This window comes from Pan paniscus, chromosome 7 (genome assembly GCF_029289425.2).
Source record: "Pan paniscus chromosome 7, NHGRI_mPanPan1-v2.0_pri, whole genome shotgun sequence".
NCBI classification, from domain to species: Eukaryota; Metazoa; Chordata; class Mammalia; order Primates; family Hominidae; genus Pan; species Pan paniscus.
The window spans coordinates 46546832-46561945 of NC_073256.2; the positions used below are offsets into that span (position 1 = coordinate 46546832).

The 15114-nt window shown below is 41.7% G+C and overlaps 1 protein-coding gene across 1 annotated transcript in view; it reads right to left on the reverse strand.

Moving 5' to 3' along the window:
- Positions 1-12237: 12237 nt before the first annotated feature.
- NUGGC (nuclear GTPase, germinal center associated) overlaps positions 12238-15114 on the reverse strand; it is a 63055-nt gene continuing 60178 nt past the window's right edge. The window contains exon 19 of the mRNA XM_008956228.6: positions 12238-13909. Coding sequence (XP_008954476.1) covers positions 13764-13909 — 146 coding nt within the window. The 3' untranslated portion in view covers positions 12238-13763. The remainder of the gene's footprint in view (positions 13910-15114) is intronic.

Sequence of the window (15114 nt, forward strand, 5' to 3'; positions counted from 1 at the left end):
AGCATATTTTTCAATCAAGAGTATTGTAAACTCCTTCTCTCAGGCATAATTAGATTTCCTTTACAGCTAGAGAACCTAGTCTAGGGTTGATTTGGTCTGTTGCCCATCAGCCCACTGCCAATATTTCTAAAGCTCTATGCCCAGGAGAACAGCACTTTTCACCAAAAGCAAACAAACAAACAAACAAACAAAAAACAAACAAACCAAACGGCAGTCACGGTGCCTATAATCACTGCACGCATGGCTACGCTCAACCGTAAGGGTCTTGTTTGTATTACCAAGTTATTACTCTGTTTTATGGCTCCTTTTTATTTCTCTGCATGCCCCTCCCTAGTTTTGTTTTTGTTTTTTAATCGTGATCCCTGTTAGTCAAGGGATGGCCTGTCCCTGTCCTGGGCAATCTGCCCCTGCTCCCCTGTAGCTGGTGGTAAGCACATTCATGGCCCCTGCCTAACTATCTCTTTTAGAGATCAGGTGTGATTCTAAGGAAATGGGGGGTTACCTTTAGTTTCTTTCCACATCTGAGGTTCTAAGTTTCACCTCTTCTCCTCCCAGTGTCCCCAAATTGGGCAGGCTTAGACTGAGCCTCAGCCTTCATCAGTCTGTCACCAACGGGTAGAACCCTCACCCACACACATGGGTAAGCAGGATTAAAATTGCCTTTGCAAAATTATGTCAGTGAGAAAATTATAGCAGTGAGGGAAATCTGATCTAGCCAACCCCCGCTCTCTTGCCTTTAGCTTTCAGGCTGCCTTAATTACTCCTAGGCTTAGGCCAAGCTAACTTTGGAAGACATTTAGGTTATAGTTTAAATAATAGCCCTAAATAATAGCCCTCCTCCCAAACTCGACAGCCTTTGAAAAGCTAACGAGAGACCACCAAGCTAGGGTGAAGAGATGAGCCTGAATTCTGCCAAGGTGTAGACATAAATGATTCTCAACCATTATTCCGGAGGTGCTACAGATAGTGTCACTCCTGTAGACTGGCCTTTTGAGATATCTTTTCAGGTTTTTTACATGTCTGACACCAATGGTTCTACTTGGACCCACCAACCAATGGCTCCTGTGACCCCACCCAGGAGCAATTCAGCTCAAGAGGACAGCTTTGACCCCCTATGATTTCATCTCTGTCCCAACCAATCAGCAGCAAGCACCCATTGCCTAGCCACCCCCACTGCTACACTCAAACAGTCCTTAAAAACTCCTAAACTACAAGCCTTCCATGAGATGAGATTCATTTGAGGAATAACGCCATCTCCCATGTGGCATGCCCAGCCTCGTGTCAATTAACTCTTTTTCTACTGCAATGCTGTGGTCTTTGTTTGCGCAGCAGGCAGGAAGAACCCATCAGGTGGTTACAGGGTGTCTTCCCATCAGGCCATGGCGGTGGGGCCACACCCGTCAACCTCCCTCCTATGCCAAATCTCCTGCCTGCCCCAGTTACCCAAGGAATCAGTCAGTGTCACTGGGGAGCCATAAATCTCACCAGTTATTTTAACAGAGAGAATTTAAATTAAAGGTTTGCTGACTAGGTATGAAGTTGGTAACTAGGTAAGAGGAAGGGAAAAGAGGAGGCCTCTTGCCAGTAGCTAGTGATGGAGGAGGGATGGGCAGGGGCACCAGGGGTGCCCCACTTCTCTGAAGGTCTGTGGGGCAGAGCAAAGGCCTCCCTGTCCCCTCTCTCTGCTTCCACTTCAATCTCTAAGAAAGCCTGAGCCAAGCCTGGCCTCTGCCCCCATCACTGGAAACTGCTTCAGGGTTAACCTTTGAGGAGAGATTTTGAACTGTAACCACCCAGTGGGTTTACCTTGCCCACTGCCTAGACAGAACCAGTTTATCAAGACAGGGGAACTGCAATAAAGAAAGAGTAATCCACACAGAGCCAGCTGTGTGGTAGACCAAAGTTTTATTATTGCTCAAATCAGTCTCCCTGAGCATTCAGGGGTCAGAGTTTTTAAAGATAATTTAGTGGGTAAGGGCTTGGGAAGTGGGGAGTGCTGATTGGTCAGGTTGGAAATGGAATCATAGGGAGTGGAAGTGAGGTTTTCTTAATGTCTTCTGTTCCTGGGTGCGATGGCAGAACTAGTTGGACCAGATTACTGGTCTGGGTGGTGTCAACTGATCCATCGAGTGCAGGGTTTGCAAAATATCTCAGGCACTGATCTTAGGTTTTTAAAATAGTGTTGTTATTCCCAGGAGCAATTTGGGGAGGTTCAGACTCTTGGAGCCAGAGGCTGCATGACCCCCACATTGTAATTTCTAATCTTGTAGCTAATGTGTTAGTCCTGCAAAGGCAGACTGGACCCCAGGCAAGAAGAGGGTCTTTTCAGGAAAGGGCTGTTATCAGTTTTGCTTCACAGTCCAACCATGAACTAAATTCCTTCCCAAAGTTAGTTCAGCCTAAGCCCAGGAATGAACAAGGACAGCTTAACAGTTAGAAGCAAGAAAGAGTTGGTTAGGTCTGATTTCTTTCACTGTCATAATTTCCTCAGTTATAATTTTGCAAAGGCAGTTTCAGAACCAGTGAAAGGTGAGTGCTGGGTTAAGGTGGCTTGAGGGGAATTCTCCAGCTGGGTGTTTGTCTTTTGTCCCATTTTCCTTCTTCCCACCTCTCCATTCTCTCTGCTTTTATGCCCCACCCTGCCTGGGCACCGACTGCTCTCTCTTCTCTCATGGCCTGGAAGGTTGCCCATAAGGATGGAAGTGCTCAGTGTCTCTCTGTTCTCAGTGGGCTGTTAAAAACGTAACTGCACATCCCTGATCCACATACACAGTCTGCTGCTTATAGGAGAACTTCTCAAGTTTTAGGGTACTGAATTATAAGGTCTCCAAAGCATAGAACACATGGGGTTCTAGAACTTGAATTTATGTTACAATAAAGCAGTGATTTAAAGAAAATACTCTAAGTCTGAGCTCTACTCCCAGAGATTCTGATATTGGTGTCTGGAGTGGGATCCACTTGGGCATGAGGATTTCAAAAAGCTTCCCAACTGCTTTAAAAGTGAAACCAAGGTTGAGAACTATGCCCTAAGATACACACAAATACAGCAAATAAATGCCATTATCAAAATTATAAGAATGGAGCAGTCTCAGTGAGGTGTAAAGAAACGTGTGGCTAAGCACAATCCTCCATTGTCATCAATCCCTGCTTTCTGATGTTGGCTTCCCCCAACTGGGCTTGAGTAGGAATCTTTAACTCATCTTGAACTCTTTCTAAGACACTAGTAGTTCCAGAGTTTTCAACAATTCTGCCAGGTTTTTATAAACTTCTTTCTTTTACCACAGGTTTTGATTTCTCTGAGACAGACAGAGAGAGAGAGAAAGTGAGAGAGGGAGGGAGGGATGGAGAAGGAAAAGAGAAAGAGGGGAAGGGAAGAGAGAGGGCAAAGAGAGAGACAGGAGAGAGGGAGAGAAAGAGAAAGGATGGGGGGAGAGAGAGAAGGAAGAAAAGAGAAAGAAGGAGGGAGAAAAGGGCAAGAGAGAGGGCAAAGAGGGAAGAGAGAGGGAGAGAGAAAGGGAGAGATGGGGAAGAGAGAGGGAGAAAGATAGAGAAAGAAGGGGGGAAAAGAGAGGGAAGAGAGGGAGCATGGACAGAGGGAAAGAGACAGACAGGGAGGGAGAGAGGGGGAAGAGAAAGGACAAAGAGGGAAGAGAGAGGGAGAGGGAGAGATGGGGAAGGAGAGGGAGAAAGAGAAATGAGGGAAAGAGGAGGAAGAGAGGGAAAAAGGACAGAAGGAAAGAGAGAGACAGGGAGGGAGAGAGGGGGAAGAGAGAGGGCAAAGAGGGAAAAGAGGGAGAGGGAGAGAGAAAGGGAGAGATGGGGAAGAGAGGGGGGAGGGAGAATGAGAAGGAAGGAAAAAATGGGAGGGGGGAAGGGGCAAGGAGAGAGAGACAGTGAGAGAGAGAAAGCAGTTGCCTTGGGCCCTGAGTCTCAGGCAGCAGTGACAGCTTCCTCCCTACCAGCTAAACAGGGCCTTTTCTTGTCTTCTAGCTCAAGGCAACATCTGCCTTTCCTCCCCAGTGGTGACATAATAAAAGCTCATGGCCATATAACCTGTCAACTTGTCTGTCCTCTTTCCAGCATCAAGAATCCACATGTTTCTTCCAGAGGGAAAAATAAAAGAAAGAACTTTTATAGACACCATGCAGCAAGATTTGAAAATATAGACTTAACATGGTTTTGATCATAGAGGGTATCTAGAATGCAGTCCCATCCAGATTTCAGAGATCATTATCAATTTTCTCTTTGTCCCTAATCAGATCACTGTATGTGGTTGAGATAAGTGGGGTGTATTGAGTTATGGGGTGGTATTCAGACAGAAGAAAATAAATAGACACAAACTCATCTTATTCTGGGTAATTCAATTGGAATGGAAAGAAAGGGAAAAGGAATGAAGGAAGAACCCAAGGTCAGCTGATAATGCTGCCTGCACATGGTATGACACCTTCAGAGCAAATGATAACATGGCTCTCTTTTTAATGCTCTCCTTGGCATGGAGATGCTGATGTTGTATTTTAATAATATAATAACACATCAATTAACCAGCCTTACAGCCATGCTCCACAGACAACACATTCCTTCATGTCATCTGGTGCTTTTTATTATTACACTTTGGATGATGTGTCCTCAACAAGGATCATTTCTCTCCTTTCTTAAGCAGAGCTTATTGGTTATAATTTAACATTGGAAATTAGTGAGAGTCACCATTTATGATGATTGTAAGGTACTTGTGCAGGATGAAAGTGGCATCTCCCAAGGGAGAGACCGGGGATCAGAAAGGAGCTATTCTAAGCTGTTATTTATCTAAGCTGCACCACCCCATGGAGATGGATAAGACAGGGCCCATCTCTGTTTAAGTGGTGGCTTTAGTGATATCAGCCCGGAACAGGGTGGAGAAGAGGCCCCTTAGCAGGATCATGCCGAGAAACAGGGTCCAAGAGTAAGCCCTCCTCATACAGGACAAGGCAGTGTTGTGTCCTAAATGATAATAATAATTGCTTTGGAGAGATGTGCTTGCCCACAGATAACCTACAAAGCCACAGTTCTTGCTGGAGATGCTGAAGCCATGGGATTAGAATCCATTTCTCCCATGTCAGAGTTGACAAACCCGGACAGAGGAGGGTCTCCACTGATTTTTGGCCAAAGCCTGAGCTCTGGAGTTTTCCACTGACAGATGGAAAAGGGTAGAGTTCCCAAAGCAAGGGGCATGGGGGTCCTGGGCAGGAGACCTGCAGAGGGGCTGTTAGGAGCAGAGACAGTGAGCGGTCAGGAGAAAGATAGCCTTGGAAGGTCTCAGCCTGGGAGATTCCTCTCCTTAGCCACAAAGGCCCAGGCTCTTGTCCTCCCCTGCTGTGTAGGGAAACAGCCACCTGGCCCTTCGGTGGTTCAGCCAGACTAGGGAGACAGAGAAGCTTGAGATGGGAAGGTATTTGCTTCCTGATTGCCACAGGCTGAAATGCAGTTAAGAGTCAACCCCCATTTCTCCCCTCCTCCACCCACACTTAAAAAATATCTTTGGTCGTGCCACCCTGATCCCTGGAAGCCATAAACAGGGGATATTCCAGGCCAAATGGCTGAGAGACTTGTCACTGATTGTCCTCAACCTTCCTGCCCTGCATACTCACCTCCTGGGCTACAAAAGATCACCCCTCAGGGCAGAAAGTGAGGGACTCTTCTCTGCACCCACGATAGACTGTGTTGGTCTTTAGTTTCTAGTTTCCTCCCTCATTGTCAAGCTGTCAGTGTTTTATTATTATTATTATTATGAAAAAGGGACAGGGGGCACTGATGAGGTTGTTTTAGCCAAAGATGCATAGTCTAAACCCAATCACGAAGAGACATCAGACAAACCCACATATTATAAAACAGCTGGCCTGTACCTCTCAAAAATGTCCATGTTATGAAAGGTAAGGAAAGGCTGAGGAAATGTTCTAGATTAAAGGATTCAAAGAGACATGATAAATACATGTAACACAGCATCCTGGGCTGGATACTCTACTGGAAAATGTTGGCAATACCAGCTATAACTAGGGCAACTGATGATATTTGAATGCAGATTATAGATAAAATGATAGTATCTTACCCATAATCAATGTTGAATTTTCTGAATTTCATCATCATACTAGGGTTATGTGAGAAAGTGTACTTGTTTTTGGGGAATACCCAAAAACATTAAGGGATAAAGGAACATGACATATGCAACCTACTTTGAAATCATTCAGAAAAAGTATGTACAAATAGACACACACGGACAGGCAAAGAATGATACAGCAAAGCAAATGTAGCAAAATGTCAACAAGTTGATACAGTGTCTATAGGAGTTCTTTGTACTGATATTGAAACTTTTCTGTAAGTTTGAAATTCTTTTGAAGAAAAAAGAAAAATATCAAAAGAAAGTGATGGGGAACTCCAAAAGAAAAGATCATGGAAGGACCCTTTAAATAGAAGCAATTCATATAGAAACTAGAGGAGTTGAAAAAAAAAAGAAATAAGTAAATAGAAGCAATTCAAATAAATATGAAAAATGTTCAACACCACTAACAACCCAAGTAGTGCAAGGTGGTACTTTTTAAAATCTCATCCCATTAACCTACTGAAGAAAAGGATAACAACCACTTTTGGTGAGGAATCAGTGACACAGGAACTCTCGTCCCTGCTCGTAAATGGACAGTGTTTCTGAAAAACAACTTGAGACTTTAAAATGCTTTTAGACTCAGACCTTGTAATAGAATTCTTAAAAACTTATCCAAAAGAAAAAAAAATCAGAGCTAGGGACAGAGATTTATATCTAAGCATATTCTCTATGATGTTATTTACAATGGAGAAAAACAGCATGATTTAAGTGTCCAAAAATAGCACAAAGGATAAATAAATAACACGTGTATATAGGAAAATACTGTGTAGTCATTTAGAGCTGTGTTTCAAAAAAACATTGTTTTCCCTGGCACAATCCTGCCCACCTCCCAACCTTCTCTCACTCTAGCCAGTCCACCCCTCTTTCCTGGGAAGATGAACCTGCTAGGACTTCCAACTCACCACGGAGCCCTTGGGGCACATTAAGGATCACAACAAAAGACTTTTGCTCACAATTTTAACCGATTGATCCAGCAGCCCTTTTTCCTGAATCTCCTGCTTCTGGTTCCTGAACTCTCTTGATTCTACCCTTGGCTTTTGAGGTTTTTCTTCTTTTATTGCATTGGTCTGAATTTCTGTCCTGGATTTATGTCAGTATCAGCCTGAAGCCTCTCACCAGGACTCAAGATGTTGCCCCAGGTTCTTCCCCTTTTGTTCCACTCTGCCAGTGCAGCCTTCCTGACTGACAGCTCTGCGTTGCATTCTTCAGGCAGTTAACACACAACCCCACTGCCAGTGCCAGCTCTGATATTCTAAGCTCTGCGTTGCATTCTTCAGGCAGTTAACACACAACCCCACTGCCAGTGCCAGCTCTGACTTTCTAAGCTCTGGCTGGAGTTAACTCCTTGGCTTCTGATACCAAGGAGGTAATTTTATTTGGTGAAAACTAAGATTTGGAGCAGAGAGATATAAATCTAACACGATCTTAGTCCACAGCCCTCACTTGTCTCACGGGTTATTTAGAAGTGTGTTGTTTGGTTTCCAAATATTTGAAGACTTTTCCAGATTTCTTTTTGTTATTGACTTCTAATTTAATTCCACTGTGGTCAGAGAACATACTCTGTATGAGTTCCATATTTTAAAATTTATTGAGACTTATTTTATGACTCAGGATATGGTCTATCTTGGTAAATGTTCCATGTACACTAGAAATTAATATGCACTCTGATGTTGATTACAGAGTATTCTATAAGTCTCAATTAGGTAAAGTTAGTTGATACACTGTTCAATTCTTTAATATCCTTACTGAGTTTTTCTACTTGTTCTATCAGTTATCAAGAGTGGGTATTGAGATTTCCAACTATAATTATGGATTTGGCTATTTCTCCTTTGAGTTTTATTAGCTTTTGCTTTGTGCATTTTGAAACTTATTAGGTGCATAACTAGGATTATTATGTCCTCTTGATGAATTAACCACTTTATCACTATGCAGTGATGATCCTCCTTATCATTAGTAATATTCCTTGCTCTGAAATTTACTTTGTCTAATATTGATATAGAAACTCTGTCTTTAGATTAGTATTTACACATATCTATCTTCCATCCTTTTACTTTTAACATATTTATGTCTTTATATTTAAAGTGGGTTTCTACCAGACAACATATACTGAGGGCTTCTTTTTTAAAAATCTAACTTGGTAACCTCTGCCTTATTTAATTAGTGTTTTACACCATTTACATTTAATGTGTTTATATGATTGGATTTAAATCTACTATCTGGCTATTTGTTTTCTGTTTGTACCTTCTATCATTTGTTTATTTCCTATTCTTTCTTTTCTTGGATTATTTGAGCATTTTAAATATACATTTTATCTCTTTAAGTTGTTTGCTAGATATAACTCTCTTGTTTTTCTAGTGGTTGCTCTAGGGTTTCTAGTGTATATCTTTAGCTTACCACAGTTTACCTTATACATTATATAACTGTGTATATTGTATAAAAATCTTGCAACAGCATACTTCCATTTCTCCCTTCCTGCCCTTTGTGCTTTTGTCATACATTTAAATTCTACATGCTATAAACTCCACAATGTATTGTTATTGGTTTTGTTTTAAACTACCTTTTAAATAGATTTGAGAAAAATAAGAAAAAGTATTTTATATTTGCCCACATATTTACTAATTTTGGTACTTGCTTTGATATGTCTGAAAAGTCTATTTCACTTCCTTTTTGGAAAATGTTTTTTGCTAGATGAACATTTTTTTCCTTCAGTTTTTAAAAAGGTTGCTCCACTGACTTTTGGCTTACATTGTTTCTGCTGTCATTGTTTTTATTCCTTTGGATGTATTATCCACTTGTCATCTGCTTACAAGTCTGCTGTCATTGTTTTTATTCCTTTGGATGTATTATCCACCACTGCCTTTGCAGCCTCCCCTTCACCCCTAACACACCCAGCTGGTTTTAAGATTTTCTTTTCATCACTGGTTTTCAGCAATTTGATTATGATGTGTCTTGGTGTATTTTTTCTTATTTTTCTTTTGCTTCGGAGTCATTGAGCATTTTGGATCTGTGGGTTTATAATTTTTATCAAGTTTGGAAAAACCTCAGACATTATTCTCTTAAATATTTTTTCCTATATCCCCACATCTTTACTGTTCTTCTGTGGTTCTAGTAATGTATATTTTAGGGTGCTCGATGTTTTATTGATGCACTGTTCATTTTTTTCCTCCTTGTGTTTCATTTTGGGTAAGTTCTATTGCTCTGTCTTTGAGTTTACTTATCCTTTCTTCTACCCTACCTAGTCTGCTGTTAATCCCATATAGACACTGAGACTTTTTAAATCTCTCCAAGTTCTATTTGAGTCTTGAATTTCTTCCATGTCTCTTCTCATTGTGTTTATGCTTTATTCTATCTTCTTGAGCATCTGGAGTAAATTTCTTATAGCAATTTTAATAACCTTGTCTACTAACTCTATCACCTGAGTTATTTCTGGGTCTATTTCTATTGATTTTTCTCATTATTGTTCATATTTTCCTGCTTCTTCATATGCCTGGAAGTTTTTGTTTTGATGCCATACATTGTCAATTTTCCATTGTTGAGCGCTGGAATTTTTTATGCCTAAATGTTTTCATGTTTTCTTCTGGGATGCAGTTAAGTTACTTGGAAACAGTATGATTCTTCTGAAGTTTTTTTAAAACCTTTATTAGGTGGATGCCTAACAGCCTGTCACTGAGGACTATTTTGACCCCACTACTAAGGCAATACTCTTCTGATCAGTCTACTCGATGCTTCAGGTGTAAGGTCTTCCACTATGGCTAACCTAGCTTGAACTGAGCTTTGGGGACTTTTCTGCCTGCTTCATTCCAGGGGTTCTTTCCTCATTTTTGGTAGTTTCCTCACAGGCATATGCTCATCAGTACTCAGATAAAGAATCAAAGGAGACCCACTTCACATCTCTGGAGCTCTCTGTCCAGCTCTCTTCTCCATGGTAATCTTCCCCGTGAATTCTAATCACCTTGGACTCTTCAAACTCTGATCTCTGTCCCCTCAACTCAGGGAGACCACTCAGTTCCTTTGGGGCTTCCCCTTCCTGTGCTGTGGTCTGGAAACTCAACCAAGTCATAAGATAGAACATTGTAGGCCTCACCTTACTTCCCTCCCTTCTTTCAGGGATGACTGTGTTGCACTATTTTCCCATATCTAAAAATTGTTGTTTCATAATTTTTGTTTGTTTGTTGTTGTTGTTGTTGTTGTTGTTTAACCAGAGGGTAAATCTGGTCCTGTTACTCCACCATGGCTGGAGGTGGAAGTCCTCTACATCCCTCTCGTGAAATATGAAAAGTGAACTATACAAACTGCAATAGAACGCTATGTGTTTAGAAGTTTAATTTGAAAATGAACCACTGAGACATAACCACATGGCTAAATCCCTTTTTCTCCTACTTAGGTAAAAGATATTATAACAAAAAGAAAAGAATTTAAAATCCTAGAATTTCAAAGGAGCAAAAGATGTTTTAATCATCCAGTTCCTCTCTTTCCTTTTGTACATGAGGAAGTAAAATCTCAGAGGTGTTAAGGAATTGTCATATTAGTATTGGTCAGAGCTGGGATCAGAACCCAAGTTTCCCAACAGACAAGCCACTAAACCATGTTATTTCCATTCTGCCCACAAACAATAGTGACCATTTATCAAGTACTATTAAGTACAATGCGTCCATATTTTGTAAGCATTATCCTAAACTTCCTGACAACCCTAGCAGTATCAGGGTAGGTACTACGATTGTCACCATTTTACAGATAAATTACCTGAAGCTCAGGGGGTTTAAATGATTTGTCTAAGACAGCTGTTCTCAAATATGGTCCCTGAAACTCTTCCGTGGGGTCTGCTGGGTTAAACTGTTTTTATAATAATACTAAGATGTTATTTTCCTTTTCTACCATGTTCACACTTGTACTAAAGGTGTAAAAGCAAAGATGGGTAAAACCACTTGCACCTTGGCATGAACCAAAGCAGTGGCACCAAACTACATTCAAAACTCTTGTATTTTTCACCATCATGAACTTTCAGGGCTTTTAAAAAGCCAGTTGGACTTTAAAATGTTCTAAATGAAACAGTATGTTATTAATTGTATTAATTATGGACATCTATGTAGATGTCATTTTATTATTCTGTGGGACAAAATGGGAAATACACTTAAAGCACTTCTGCAAAGAAAAGCATTTCCTTGAGTGTCTGAGTTTCAGGCTGAACTTGACACTTTTTTCTTGGAACGTCATTTTTATTTGAAATAATGACTGACAAACTATGGTTCATCATATACAGTTATATAGTAAACACTTTCCTAAAAATGAGGAAAGTGAATCTATCACTTCAAAGAAAGCAACTGACAACATTTGTCATCAATGATAAGATGAGCTTTTGGGGGGGAGATGGAATTTTGTAAAACATATTTTTCACTGTGAGCTTGACAGCTTCCCAATACTGCAATACTTTCCTGATGAGATTGGTGAAGACACTAACAAAATGATTTCATGGTATTATACAATAAAATGCATCAACATTTCGAATATTTGCTTAACTCAGCAAATAAATATTTTCAAGATGAGCAATGCCTGATATCAGAAAATCATGCATTAGTAAAAAAAATCAAAGTACAAAATCAACCAGTGCACTTTAATGTAATAGCATTTGAAAAATGTTCACTGATAATGCTTTCAGATTCCACACCACAATTAACTTTTAAGAAACTGCCATCTGCCTTTGTAGAATCAAAATATATCCCAAAATTACCTGAAAAAGCTATTAAAATACTTCCTTGTATTCCAACTGTATATCTGTGTGAGACTGAATTTTTTTCATATACATCAACCAAAACAATATATTGCAACAGAGTAGATGAAGAAACTGATATGAGAATCCAGCTGTGTTCTATTAAGCCAGGGAATAAAGAGATTTGCAAAAGTGTAAAACAATGTTACTCTTCTCAGTACCTTTTTTTTAAATAGCTTTTTACATAACAATGGGTTATTTTTGTTAACACGTAATGGGTTTATTATTGTTACTTCTAAAAAAGTTAGTAAATTATTACTTACATTTTCTCCTATTTAATTTCGAATAGTCAATATCAACAGACATAACCCACATAAACAAAGGCTCCTCAGCGTCCTTTAAAAGTGAAGAGTCCTGAGATCAAAATGTTTAGGAAGTGCTAGCCTTAGATAACACATCTGAGAAGTGATGAAGCCGGGTCTATGTTCATCTGGCTCCCAAACCCATTTTGTTTCCAGGATACGATGTTGCCTCCTTACCCAAAGTCTCATCAGTACTAAAATGAAAAACAGAATTGGATTCCTAAAAGCTTTATTTTGCAATGTTTTCCATAATACTTAAGTTTTTCAATGTTTAGATATTTTTCTTTATTGAAGGATGAATTTCTTTTTATGGCTTGTTTTATATCTTGCAATGTTTTTTCTATAATGTTTAAGTTTTTTTATGTATGGGGGTGTGTGTGCATATATATATTTTTTTCTTTTTCTTTTTTTTTTTTTTTGAGACATAGTCTCACTCCGTCGTCCAGGCTGGAGTGCAGTGGCGCGACCTTGGCTCACTGCAACCTATGCCTCCTGGGTTCAAGCGATTCTCCTGCCTCAGCCTCCCAAGTAGCTGGGACTATAGGCACATGCTACCACGCCTGGCTATTTTTTGTATTTTTAGTAGAGATGGGGTTTCACTGTGTTAGCCAGGATGGTCTCAATCTCCTGACCTCATGATCCGCCCGCCTCAGCCTCCCAAAGTGCTGGGATTACGGGAGTGAGCCACCGTGCCCAGCGATGTTTAGATATTTTTGTGGAAGCAAAAGTTTCTTGTCCTAAAGCTTTAGAACTCCATTAGGTATTGAAGATGACTCTTTGGGGCTATAAAATAAAATGTAGTAAACATACTAGTTTTATATTGCATGCAAAGTCCAAATAGCTGAGAGATGTCCTCTATTAGATTTCACAAAACAGAAAAAATTCTGAGCCAGGCACAATGGCTCATGCCTGCAATCCTAGCACAAGAGACTGAGGTGAGAGAGAATCACTTGAGGCCAGGAGTTTGAGACCACCCTGGGCAACAGAGCAAGACGCCATCTCCAAAAAAAATTAAAAAATTACCCAGGTATGGGCCGGGCACAGTGCCTCATGCCCGTAATCCCAGCACTTTGGGAGGCAGAGATGGGTGGATCACGAGGTCAGGAGTTCAAGACCAGCCTGGCCAAGATGGTGAAATCCCGTCTCTACTAAAAATATAAAAATTAGCCGGGTGTGGTGGCAGGCGCCTATAATCCCAGCTACTTGGGAGGCTGAGGCAGAGAATTTCTTGAACCCAGGAGGTGGAGGTTGCAGTGAGCCGAGATTGCACCACTGCATTCCAGCCTGGGTGACACAGCGAGACTCTGTCTCAAAAAAAAAAAAAAAAAAAAAAAAACCCAGGTGTGGTGCCCTGTATCTGTAGCCCCAGCTGCTCTGGAGGCTGAGGCTGGAGGATCGCTTGAGCCTAGGAGTTCGAGGCCGCAGTGAGCTGTGATGGTGCCACTGCACTCCAGCCTGGGCAACAGAGGTAGATAGATCCTGTCTCTTAAGAACAAAAAAAGTAATTCTAATTCTCTGGCTCTGGGCTGATTTTTCATCCACTGGGACTCAGCCCCAGGAGTTACAGTGATGTCCCAGGGGGGCCAGCCTTGCTGGGGGATGCCCTTAGGAGGAATTCTTGCATGCCCTTCCTCAGCCGTGCATTCTCCGCGACCTCCCTCAGGCTTCTGTGCAGCTTCTCCATCTCCTTGTATTCACTCCCGACATCTACAGGAGAGCAGAAAGCTCACATCAGGACTTGGTGTCCGTTGCAGAAACGTCTCCAGAAAGCAAATCCCCCAACAATCCTGTCACTTGTCCCAGAATATGAGATCTGGAGTGGTGCTTACAGATCAGACATCAAAGCAGGTGTTCCTCCTCTTACCAGAAAGCTTTCTTAGCATGGGGTCACCCTCAAAAGAAACCCAAACCTACCCATAAGAAAAACCCTGGGAAGTCACTGGGTCTGTATTAAGGCTTCACAGGTGTGTGATATACAAAGCACGTTGCACAACAACACCTCCCCTAACTCCTCTCCAGGCGGCTCCCCCTCTTCCCCCCACCCCAATCCCTATCCTCCCAGCACAACCCATTCTCAGTGAATGTTCTCTTTCTGGCATCTCAGGTTTTAATCCCATGATCTGTAATCAAACCATGTTCTCACAATGGTTAGTTTTATGTGTCAACTTGTTTAGGTCACAGGGCCCAGATACCGGATTAAACGTGAGTCTGGATGCCTCTGGGAGGGTGTTTTTGGATGAGATTTACATTTAACAGGGATGATCCAGTGACAGCCTTGGGCCTTTGAGATGGAGTTTTGCTCTTGTCACCAAGTCTGCAGTGCAATGGCATGATCTTGACTCACTGCAACCTCTGCCTCCCAGGCTCAAGTGCTTCTCCTGCCTCAGACACCCAACTAGCTGGGATTACAGGCACCCACCACCTCGCCTAGCTAATTTTTTTTTTTTTGTATTTTTAGTAGAGACAGGGTTTCACCACGTTGGCCAGGCTGGTCTCGAACTCTTGACCTCAGGTGATACGCCCGCCTTGGCCTCCCAAAGTGTTGGGATTACAGGCATGAGCCACCGTGCCCGGCCAAGCCTTGGTTGGGCCTTTGTCTGCAACATCGACTCTGCCTGGTTCTGCAGGGATGGCCTCTGGACTGGAACTGCCTCTCTTTCTGGAGTCTCTGTCCTGTGGGCCTCCCTGCATCAGATTTTGGGCTCACCAAGCCTCCACCATCGTGTGGGCCAACTTCTTAAAATAAATCTCTTCCTCTATCCACACATCCTACTGGTTCTGTTTATCGGAGGACGCTGACTAATTGCAGTCCCCTTTGAAGGGACACTTCAGACTGAGCCCTGAATGACTTTCTAATCCCCCTTGGCTTTCTGTGCCCGAGGGTGACTCAGGTTAGTTGGCCCTGAGCCTGG